Genomic DNA, 12117 nt, shown 5'->3' with positions numbered 1-12117 from the left:
ATGGAATTAGAATCACCTCTTTGTTTCTACAATTGCAGCTCCTGTTAATGATGGTGCATTAACAATATTGTCAAACTCTACGTTTGACCAAAATCGTGTCTGTCTGTCTCCTGTCTATTCCTTCCTCCTGTACTTTAAACCTTTGTATGTCAGCTGCCACAAATCTTACCTCCACATAGGTGGATTTCAGATGCCCAGAACAACTACCTATTCTGTCTGCAAAATACAAACCGCTGGAGGAACTCAGCAGGTCGGGCAGCATCCGTGGAGGGAAATGGACCGTCAGCATTTCGGTCGAAACCCTTCATCACCAGTCCAGACGAAGGACCTCGACCCGAAATGTCAACTGTCCATTTCCCTCCACAGATGCTGCCCGACCCACTGATCTCCCCCAGCATCTCGTGTTGCTCCAGATTGCAGCATCTGCCATCTCCGTGTCTCCCTATTCTACCTGCCTGAAAATATCCACAGTCTCTCTACAGTGAACTGTAGTTGAGATTTTTGTGCCGCCTGCAGTGTGTGTTTCCTCTCCTGCCAGTTCTCCATTGTTGCTGCCACATTTCCCTGCAGCACTCTGAGCGAGGCCCTTCGTGAGAAGTCCACGTACACAACATCCACCGCACTTCCTTCAGTCCCGAGGAATTTGTTAAATTTGTCAGGCATCACCTGTCTGTTTCACGGCTTTGCTCATTGTCTGCATTTGACACACCTACTGAGTGAATTTTCGATGTTATCACCACACACAGTTTCCCCAGGGTTGGGGAATCAAGAACATGAGGGCACAGGTTTAAGGTGAGAGGGGAGAGATTTAATAGGGACCTGAGGGGAAACTTTTTCACCCAGAGGGTGGTGCGTATATGGAACAAGCTGCCAGAGGAAGTGGGTGAGGCAGGTACATTAACAACATTTAAAAGGTACTTGGACAGGTACATGGATAGGAAAGTTTTAGAGGGATATGGACCAAACGCGGGCAAATGGGACTGGATTGGATGGGAATCTTGGTCGGCATGGACCGTTTGGGCTGAAGGGCCTATTTCTGTGCTGGATGACTCTGACATGTTACAAGCTGTAGAGGTTGACAGCTTCTGGTGAAGAAGTTGCACAATCTGAGCTGTACGCTGACTACAGAATTCTGAAGTGTAGTGTCTGCCATGGGTGGGAAACTCAGCAGCTAACTTGCGCACAGCAAGCACCCATAGCCATGTGAAAAGAACCAGATCGTCTGCTTTAGTTTTGGTGATGGGTAAATATTGATCAGTACCGTAGAGTGTGCACCCTCCTCTTCAAAGATGTACGGTGGGGTCCTCTACACTCATCAGACAGCTGGGAGCTTGGTTTAACATCTGAAGTGAAGCAGAAACCACCACCTCCCCCCTCTGTGGCAGTGGAGGGTCTCTTTACTGTACCCCGGGCAGGTTGTTCTCAGTTGTGGCATAGCGTGAAGCCCCTTGTTAGTCTCCCAGTTTTTATTGCTGTTAACTCTGATGCAAAGTCGATGCAATCCCCAGTGCAAGGTTTACTTTCACAAAGAATTAACAGCACAAACCAGGCAACACAGCGGTGTAGCGGGGAAAGCGAGCGCCTCAAAGATGTGATGGTGCAGCGGAGGAGATTCGCCAGCATGTTCCCAGGATAGAGTGTTTCAGCTTCCTCCACTCCAAGGAACCCTGACTGGGCAGGTTGGCTCTTTTCCTTGGAACTGTGGCCTAACTAGTGTGTTCCAACATATTCTATACCCTGACCCGTGAAGAGACACATGCCGTATGTGACCTTCACCACCCTATCTACCTGCGTTGCCACTTTCAGGGAGCTGTGGACTGGGAAGGAGGTGATGTATTCAGCCACTCAGGGTGAGAGCATTGCTGCTGAGGTTGGCATTTATTGCCATCCCTATTTGCTCCTTGGACGTGATTCCTGTCCGGACCAAGCGGTGAGACTTCCTCGCCTGCAGGGCGGTAGTGACCAGAGCGGGGTTTTACAGCAATCGGTAGTTTTGTGTTCACCTTTACTGAGACTGGCTTTTATGCCAGATTTATATTAACTGGGTTCTTATTTAATATTTGGTTTACTCCTGTACAGGGAACTGCTGATTCCGTATCACCTGTTGAAATTCCCAGTTTTATCCGGTCGGAATGAAATTACTGGCAGCCACGGTTCTGCTTGGTAAGTGTAGAGGTTGACAGCTTCTGGTGAAGAAGTTGCACAATCTGAGCTGTACACTGACTACAGAATTCTGAAGTGTAGTGTCTACCGTTGGTGGGAAACTCGGCAGCTAATTTGCACACAGCAGGCACCCATAGCCATGTGAAAAGAACCAGATCGTCTGCCTTAGTTTTGGTGATGGGTAAATATTGATCAGTACCGTAGAGTGTGCACCCTCCTCTTCAAAGATGTACGGTGGGGTCCTGTACGCTCATCAGAGAGACAGCTGGGTGCTTGGTTTAACATCTGAAGTGAAGCAGATGTAACCCTAACCCTAATGTTAAGACTGTACCTCGTGGCAGTGCCTCTGCCTAACCTCCCCTCCTCCCGACTGAATTATCAGTGATTTTGATAAACCTCGGTTCGATCTGTAGAATCTCTCACTCGGGGGAAGGTGAAGCTCATTCAAGCAGTGTCCCTGTGAACTTTAACCCTTGTCAGCCTGGATACCGTTCTCCTGAATCCGTGGAGCACCATTCCAGAGGAGCTGCTGCTCCTCGGATGGTGTCGTGTCCCGTGGGTACTGTGCAGGATATACAGCACAGAAACGGGCCATTCGGCCCAACCAGTCCATGCTGACCCTTCCCCCTCATCTGTTGTCCCTGAAATGCATCGTTACTGTTCCCCTCAACCTCTCGTGGGACAGGTTCCGCTCTCCTCAACCTATCGTGGGCCAGGTTCTGTGGTCACCCCTGTCCAAGTGAGCTTTGCCCAGTCCTGTGTTCACATCACCCTGGGACTGGGCTGGTTTATGCCATCTGCTTATGACCTTCTGCCACTTGGTAGGAAGAACCTTGGAGAGTTCACATCATCTCTGTGCTGCTTGAAAGAGAGCTCCCCAGCTTCCCAGCAGTGGTCTGTCGCCCTGTGGATCAGAATCAGGTTTATTATCACTGACGTATGTTGTGAAATTTGTTGTTTTGTGGCAGCAGCACAGTGCAAGATGTAAAAATCTATAAATTACAAAAATAAATAAATAGTGCAAAAAACAAAGGAATAATGAGGTACTGTTCATGGGTTCATGGACCGTTCAGACTCCCCGATGATAGTAATGAGGACAGGGCATGTCCCGGATTGAAGTCCTGCTCAAATGTGGGGAGGATTTCTACTCCACCCTTCCATACAGTGAGTTCAAAACCCTCACCACCCTCTGAGGGAAACCATTTTCCCTGTCTACCAATTTAACTCACTGCCCCCTAGTTGTTTGACCCTTCTGCTCAGGGATCTGAGTCTTTCCTACTTACTCTGTTGGGGTCACTCATAATTTTCTTCACCTCAATTAACTCTCCCCTCATTCTCCTCTGTTCCATTGTCAGCTACCCCAGCCTCTCTGAACTTTCCCCATTGCCACAATTTTCCAGTCGTTACAACATCCACGTAAACCTCCATACCTTCTATTTCTTCTGATAAACTTTCTACGAAAGGCTGTGAATCATTAGCACTCAAATTCTTTGTCTTTTGTACTTTGGATCAGTTTTCTGTTATTATCTTTGATACGATTGAGTATTTCTGCTCACAAAAGAAGTGTGGACGAACGCTCAGTGATAAGTTGTAATTAAGCCGGTAGTGACGGTGAAGGATTGTTGTCCGTTTCCAGTCACCCGCTGCTGCTCGTCCTTTGACTGGTCTGTGTTTCGGCCTGTGTTCCCAGTCTTGATGCTGACCACCTGATTCCAACACATGTCCCAGAGGGATAGCCATTGGTCAGTGGTCTGTTCAAGATCCACACCTAACAGGCCACTTCATTAAGTGCAAGTTGACATTATGAAATAGATTACCGATACCAAATTTTATTGGTTAAAGCAATAACATACAAATTTTTATGTGGGTTTTTGAAGACTTTATGACTGATAAAGGTGAAAGTACAAAACACTGAAGCCCTGTAAATAATCGAGGGCAGCGCAGCGGGTAGAACCACTGCCTCAAAGCTCCAGAGACCTGGTTTAATCCCAACCTCCAGTGCTGTCTGTGTGGAGTTTGCATGTCCTCCCTGTGATTGCGTCTTCAACACACCCTGCCTGTGACATACGGGTTGATAGGTTAATGTGGGGAGAATGGGTTACAAGGAAAATTAATGGGGGAATGGGATTGTTCTGTGAACACATTCCCCCATTAATTGATTGGGCTGAAAAGCCTCAAGTCGAGTTTATTGCCGTGTGCACAGGTATGGTGAGGTACAGGTACAATGAAAACTTTGCTTGCAGCAGCATCACAGGCGCGTAGATACAACACACGACATAAATTATACAAGACAGTGAAGAAAGAGACTTTTTTTTTCCAGTAATGTCTTGTTTAGCACATTCAGTGACAAGTCTGAGGTGGTACAAGAGGTATCCGTAGTGTTCCGTTGCTGAGCTAGGGTGAGGGTTGTGCAGGTTGGTTCAAGAACCAAATGGTTGAAGGGAAGTCGCTGTTCCTGAACCTGGTGGTGTGGGACTTCAGGCTTCTGTACCTCCTGCCCGATGGGAGCTGCGAGGAGATGGCACGGCCCGGATGGTGGGGATCTTTGATGATGGATGCTGCCTTCTAGATGCTGTCAGTGTGGGGAGGGCTGTGTTGAAGTCTGCATTAAGCAGGGAGGGTGTGTTGAAGGAAGCTGCTGACACAACCGTCACTCCAGGGACACTGCTTTAGTGGTTCTGTGAGGCTGTGGGATCAGGGCCCACCCCAGAACTGACCGCAATCCTCTAACTCCCCACTCCCTGCGGCGGTGCCAAGGTGTTGCTGCACAATTGGTGACGGGGTCCCTCTGCCTGCGCTTGCAGCTGGATATGGTGGATCCAGGGCGCCATCTCAAGGAAGAGCAGCTGATTCTCCCCAGTGCCCTGACCCAAGATTACTGACGTTATCCATCCATTATCAAGCAGCTGTTTATGGGAGCTTGCTGTGCACATCTCGGACGCCATGTTGCCTGCTTCGCAACAGTGTATAACCTTCACTGGTGTCTGTGCACATGTTGGGATGTCCTGAGCTGTGATAGGCACTATAGCAATGCACGTGTATCTAGCAGGTATGGGTTAAGATTGCATCACTGAGGTGATATCATCAGAAGTCCTGAACCAGATTCACTGCCCACAGTTGGGCCAGAGTGTGGGAGTCCTGCCTGATCTTCATCCCCTGACTGTTCCAGGGTCATACCACAAGGATACAGGCCCTTTGGCCCATCATCCATGCTGCCCCTCGACCACCTGTTTACACCAATCCCACTCCATTCTCCTCACACTCCCAGCAACTGTCCTCAGCTTCTACCCCTCACCCACACGCTGGGGGCAGTTTACAGCAGCCAGTTAACCCACTGACCCGCACGTCTGTGGGATGTGGGAGGAGACCGGAGCACCCGGGGGAAACCCCTGCGGTCACAGGGAGAATGTGCAAACTCCGCACCGGCAGTGCTGGGGGATGGGATTCAACCCGGGTCTCAAGCTGTGAGGCAGCGACTCTACCCAATGTGTCTCTGTACCTCCCCTCTCCCCATCAGTCGCAGGACCAACGAGGCTGTGCAAAGTGTTGAGTTTGTTGTCAGGTGCACGAGTCCATGTGTGCACAGGCACAATGAAAAACTTACCCGCAGCAGCATCACAGGCACACAGCATCAGATAAGCAGCATTCACAAAAATGACAAATTAAACATAAAATTATACACAATTTTTACAAGAAAGAACACAATTAGAACAGAAAGTTCATTCATTTTAGTGAAAAGTGATCAAAGTGGTCCCAGTGTTGCTGTGCTGAGGCAGTGATCAGGGTTTTGCCGGTTCAAGAACCGAATGGTTAAAGGGAAGTCGCTGTTCCTGAACCTGGTGGTGTGGGACTTCAGGCTTCTGTTCCCCTCCCCGTGGGGGTCGTGTTCTTCACCACTCACCACCGATCTGTCTCTCAGCAGAGTCTCGATGAGGGTTAACTCTGCCGACCCCTGGGGGAATGTAGTAGGGGTTTGTGGCCTGAGCTGTTGGCTGGCACTAGGCTGGAGGAGCACTGACCTCTGCCTCAGGCCCAGTCGAGGCAGAAGTGTCAGGCGTCAGTTTACAAGGACACGGTGGAGGGGTACCTGCCTGCTGGGGTGGTTCCCAGACATCCTGGAAGTGCTGCATTATCTCCCGGTTCTGGGGGCACAGCTAGGGGAGATGTGGTGTGAAAGTGAATCAGTGAATGTATGATTGTCCCCAACTGGTTGCCTGGTTACGTAGACAAAAGGTTTACAGCAGGACAGGCAGAGTTCAGGGAACAAAAATGTGCAGCATGGAGGGGTGGGAATGGAGGACAGAGCCAGACCTGGGGCGGGCGTCCTGCCTGGGATTATGTTGGTAATCAGGGCCAGTGATCCATGCATTGTTCCCATCGCTGCCTCTCAGACAGACTGTTAATGTCGGCGGTCCCACGGGGGAGAGGGGAGGGCTCCCGATGTCTGCGCTGCTTTCTATTCTGGCTTCTCTCTCCCGAGTGGCCACAACCTGCTCCCTGACTCCATGCAGCCCCAGACCCTCCCCGATGCCGGACCTCCACTCTCACTAAATCCCTCCAGCCCCATACAGTCTCACCCCCTCCTTCCCAAGAATCCCACCCAACACAGCTGGAGTTTGCCCAGAGCCCTGCCCACACCGTCACGCCCTGCACCTCGTCTCCTTCTCCTCCCTCCCCTCCTGCCGTTCCTCCAAACCCTCTCACTGTCCCTCTGTCCTCAGCCCTCTGCCCCTCCCCTCCCCTCCTGCCAACCCGGTGGCCTGCTGTGGGGGGAGGAGGGGCTGAGGGATTGGAACGGGAGGGGAGGTAATGGGTGAGGGGACGAGTGAGTGAGATGGAGGAGGGGAGGGACGAGGGTGAGGAGGGAGGGTTAGGGTTGAGGGTGAGGGAAGACGGGAGGGCTGAGAATGTGAGGAGTTGGGGAGGAGTCGAGGGGGGGTGGGGAGGATGTATTCAGTGAGCTTCTGATTTTCCTGTCCTTCGCCCTTCCCCCTCCCCCCCAACCCCCCGACCGCAGGCAAGGACCCACCCTGATCACAGCCCTGTCCCAACACCAGCCACCCACACACATGGAGGGGAGGGAGGGGTCCATCACGTGCACGTGTGGGTGAAGGGGTGGGGAGAGAGGGGTCCCACCTCCCACACGCGTGGAGGGGAGGGGCCCATCACGCGCATGTGGGGAGGGAGGGGTCCCGCCATACGTAAAGCTGCGAGGTGCCTCACGTGAGCAGCCATGTACCTGGGGTTGTTTTGGCTCCCACATGACAAAGGGGTCGGCGGGTGTGGTCAGCTGGTCCAAGCCCAGAGTGCGGGAGCGCGGTGGGCTGCGGGGATTCAACGTTTCCGCACTCTGGGGCAGCTCAGGGAGACATGGGGCTGGGGCAACGTGGGGCTGGGGCGGTGAGAGGGAGCGGCTGTGCCGATCTTGTGTGTGGAATCCACGGCACTCGTACTTTGCTCCCACTTTCAGGAGGGCGCCCTCCTGTTAATCATTGAAGGATCTGTAGCACCAGGAGATGGCAGGTGCAGGGAGTCAAAGGAGCCCCTCGCTCACCCTCGCCCCTCGCTCACCCTTTCCCCTCGCCACTCTCCTCTGGCAACCCCGCTCTCCACTGGGACAGAGGACTTCGGGCCTTTCCCGCTGCCGCAGTGAGGGAGGGGCGGCGGTGAGGGGGTTTCCCTCGAACAGTCTCAGATAAGCTGGTGCAGGAAAGATTCACTGGGATGTTACCGGCACTGGAGAGTTAGAGGAAGTGTAGAGGCAGCACAGTTACAACATGGGCGGGAGAGTTTGGAGGGATATGGGCCAAATGCTGGCAAATGGGGGTTAGTTTAGGTAGGCCTCGGATTATTGTTGGACCGAATGGCCTGGTTCTGTGCTGTATAACTCCATGAATCTATAGAAGATATTTACGATAATTTAACTGATGTTGTCATTTCCTCCAAACATTCCCTGTCCACAAAACTGTCCAAACATTGTAACTGTACCCATCTCCACCACCACCTCTGGCAGCTCGTTCAACACGCCCACCACCCTCTGTGTGGGGGAAAAAGTTGCCCCTCAGGTCCTCTTTAAATCTTTCCCCTCTCACTTTAAACCTGTGCCCTCTAGTTTTGACTCCCCTATTGAGGGGAAAAGCCTGTGACCGTCCACCTTCTCCATGCCCCTCGTGATTTATAAACCTCTATAAAGTCGCCCTTCCTTTGCTCCAGGGAAACAGTCTCAGCCTGTCCAGTATCTCCTTGTAACTCAAGTCCTCCAGTCCTGGCAACATCCTGGTGAACCTTTTCTGCCCCCTCTCCAGCTTAATCCCTCCCTCCCTACAGTGTGGTGACCAGAACTACACACGATGCTCTAACTGCAGCCTACCCAATGATTTGTACAACCACTCCCAACCCATCTCTGCCGTCCTCCCCCCCAATTCCCAACTCCTGTTGTGGGGCCCCGAGCTCCAGAATTACCTCCCAAAACCCTTTATTCCTCTCGCGCTCTCTGAGACTCTCCCTTTGACTGAGTGTTTGGTTATCTGAACCAGAAGTTGTTGGGGTTTGATTATGTTTTGGTTTGGAGGAGTTGGTTGGTAATATTGCTCTTTTTGAATGCAAATTCATCTTGTTACTGCTTTTGTTTCAGAGCTTGTTAAATTGTTTAATCGCCTTAATCGCCCAGTGAGACCTCGATCGTCAGAATCCCAGGGAATGCAAACATTGCCTGTGCAACCTGCTCCCCCACAAGTTAACCCTTTGCCTCCTTAAACTGAGGCTGCCAAAGGGTGGCATCAAATAAACCCACCCCTGTGGAGCTGCCAGGTTGTTGCTCAGTCTTTGCAGTTGAAGGTTAACCTTCCATGTTGCAATAATCATTTCCCCATCGCTCGCCGCTGTTCTCTGCCGTTTCCAGTCAGCTCCCAGTCTCTGTGGAGTTGCTCATTGGGACCCAATGTTCAGGAATAGCAGTGGAGAAGCAGGGAGCAGGTGTCAGTAGGTGTGGGAGAACCGGGAATGCTTGGAATAGCAGAGATCAGATGCAGGGAGCACGTGCTTGTAGGTGTGTGTGTGTGTGCGCGCCGTGGATAATGGGCAATGCTTGGAATAGTTTGGATGCCTCTGTGCTGAACTTTACCGTGTGTGCTCCACAGCTCGGGAGTGTTGGCCAGTGGCGCCCCCCCCCCCCCCCCCCCCCCCCCAAGGTTAGGCAGCTGTTTGAAGGGCGCAGGACGTTAATGGGAGCAGATTACTGATGGATTGTCCCACACACCAGGGTTTCCCAGCAGTGCTGTGTGAGCATCCTCAGGCACATTCTGTCAGTACACTGAGGTTCATTGGATGGGTCTGACTTCAGACACCAGGACACACACGTTGCAGGCACTCGAGAAAGGTGCTGTGGGAGGGTCACACTGTGGGGGAGTGGTACTGTCGGCGGGCGGCCGAGGGTACCGGCCGGTCTGCCTGCCTGTCTTCCGCGCTTAAGTGCGCACGCAGCTGTGTCTAGAGAGGGAGCACGCAGTTTCCGCGGGCACCCTAGCTGAGTTCCGCGCTCGGTGGGCCCCTCGGGATCGCGTGTGTCGTGGACAGTACGAACGCAATTCCTATTTGAAGTGTCGCGTGTCGCGTTAACGGGTGTAGCGTCGCGTGTGTGTTTCGTCAGTATTAGTTTGCATTCTCTACCGTAGTATGTCATTGCGTAGTTTCTTCTTTTCTGTATTAGATGTCGTGTATTGACACTGGTTGTCTTTTGTAGTGCTTTTAGTGAATAAACGTTTATTATTTATAAAAAAGGGGCAGTACTGAGGGAGGGTCACACTGGGAGAGGCAGTACTGAGGGAGGGTCACTGGGGGGGCGACACTGGGAGAGTCACACTGAGGGAGGGGTGGTACTGAGGGAGGGGCAGTACTGTGGGAGAGGAGGGTGGTGCTGTGGGAGTGTTGCAGGCGGAGGGCACGGTGAGGTAACGAGGACTTCACAGGATGCTGCTGGAGTCTCGGCAAAGGAAGATGTGATTGGGGCTCTGCGTGGGCTAAAGATTGATAGAGGGGAGGTGTTGGGAAGGCTAGGTGCACTTAAAGTGGATAAATCACCTGGTCCAGACGGAATGCATCCCAGGTTCCTGAGGTTCTGGCCATAATCTTCTAAACATGGTTCAGGTGTTGCCCAAGGACAAGGACTAGAAAAGTACAAATGTTCCCCCCTGTTCAGGGAATGCAGCAGGGTAGTCCGAGTACATACAGACCTGTTTAACCTCACTGGTATAGAAGGTTCTAGAAACGATAATCTGGGGCAGGATTAGTGATCACTTGGAAAGTGTGGATCAACTAGAGAAAGCCAGTGTGGATTTGTTTAAAGGCAAACTAACAATTATGTCAAACTAACAATGGTTTTTTTGGTGCATTGACGGGAAGGTCACTGAGGGACGTATGTTTGATGTGGTTTATGTGAACTTCCAAGAGCGATGTGATAAGATGCCGTGGAATCAGATTAAAGCCCATGGAACAAAAGGAGCTGGTAGCAACGTGGGTAGAAGATTGGCCCAGTGACAGGAAATAGGAGTAATGAAAGTTTGGAGCCTCACACAATCTGCTGGAGGAACTCAGCGGGTCGAGCAGCATCTGTTGGGGGGGACAGGAAGTGTCGGCGTTTCGGGATGAGACCCTGCCTCTGTTCCTCCAGCAGATTGTGTGTTGCTTCAGATTCCAGTACCTGCAATTTCCTTAGGCGAGCATTTTTATTGGATGAAGGGAAGTGTACAGTGGAGTTTCCTGGGGTCAGCGGTGGTACCACCATTTCTCTTCAGACATGTTAGGAACTTGGATTTCCAAATGTGCAGCTGGTGTGGAACGTGGAGGTGTGGTGAAGAGAGTGGGAGGCTGCTGGGAGATGGAGAAAGACCAGTGGAATGGCAGGTAGGTGGCAGGTTGAGTTACTGGAATGGAAGAGGCAGTGTAAATGGGACACACAGTTTGGGAAGGGGTAAAAGCACAGAGTGATCGGGGGTATTGGCAGGACAGGTGGAGAAACTGGTTTAAAAAGCTGCTGGGAGCTGGGCTTTGTACATAGACCCTGAGAGTACAGGTACCGGGAAGTCCAGACATTTATAAACCACTGGTGAGGCCAGTACTGGAGCATATTGCCCAGCTCTGGGAACACACGTCAGGAAGGAACTTGAAACCAGGTTACTTAAAAGATCTGACGTGATTAAATCTTGGTGTCTTGTGGGATCTGGGTGTTCTGGTACATGAATGAGACAGCAGGAGACACAGCAAGTGATCAGGGAGGGCAATGGAACGTTGGCCGTTACCGCGAGAGAAGATGGCATATTTCACCAGCGACTCCCTTCACTGTGAGGTGAGAAGTGCTCCGCTTCCAGGGATGGGCGGGTGCGGTGCCGAGGGGTGGGCGGGTGTGGTACTGAGGGGGCAGTGCTGTGCAGCACTGAGGGGGCAGTGCTGTGCAGCAGGAGTGGGTCAGAAGAAGACCACAATCACAGGACAAAGGTCCTCAACCAAACTGCTTGCTGTCGGTAACACAGGGTGCTGGGGAGAGGGGTAACAGACAGGGTGAGGGAGCTAGATTAATATCAATAGACATACATATTTAGAGAATTAGATTTCACCTATTTTTTGGGTGCTAAAATCCAGTTGAATTTAACGTGTGTCAGAAATCCTGTGATAAAGGGGATCTGGTGGATATATAGGAGGTGGGTTTCCGTGAGATTCTGCATCACAGATCACTGCAGCAAATGAAAGCTCACGTTGTGGGAGGAAATGTGCTGCTGTGGAATGAAGACTGGCCACAGCGAGTAGGCACGAATGGGTCTTGGTTGCCAAGAGGTAACAACGAGTGAGCCACAGGGATCGGTGCTGGGACCTCCACTTTCTACTTTATAAATGATTTGGGTGAAGGCACCGAAGTGTAGTTACGTTTGATGAAGGAAAGTAAGGTGTCTGGATGAGAGG

At 51.6% G+C, this 12117-nt stretch overlaps 1 protein-coding gene across 1 annotated transcript in view; it reads left to right on the top strand.

Annotated features, from left to right (window-relative positions):
- Positions 1 to 12117, top strand: part of lamb2l (laminin, beta 2-like) — a 102359-nt gene that overhangs the window by 5814 nt on the left and 84428 nt on the right. Inside the window, 1 exon segment of the mRNA XM_052018128.1 lies at positions 2080 to 2163. Coding sequence (XP_051874088.1) covers positions 2133 to 2163 — 31 coding nt within the window. The 5' untranslated portion in view covers positions 2080 to 2132.

The sequence above is a fragment of the Pristis pectinata genome, chromosome 6 (assembly GCF_009764475.1).
Source record: "Pristis pectinata isolate sPriPec2 chromosome 6, sPriPec2.1.pri, whole genome shotgun sequence".
Lineage (NCBI taxonomy): Eukaryota > Metazoa > Chordata > Chondrichthyes > Rhinopristiformes > Pristidae > Pristis > Pristis pectinata.
This window is presented reverse-complemented; position numbering and strand designations above follow the sequence as displayed.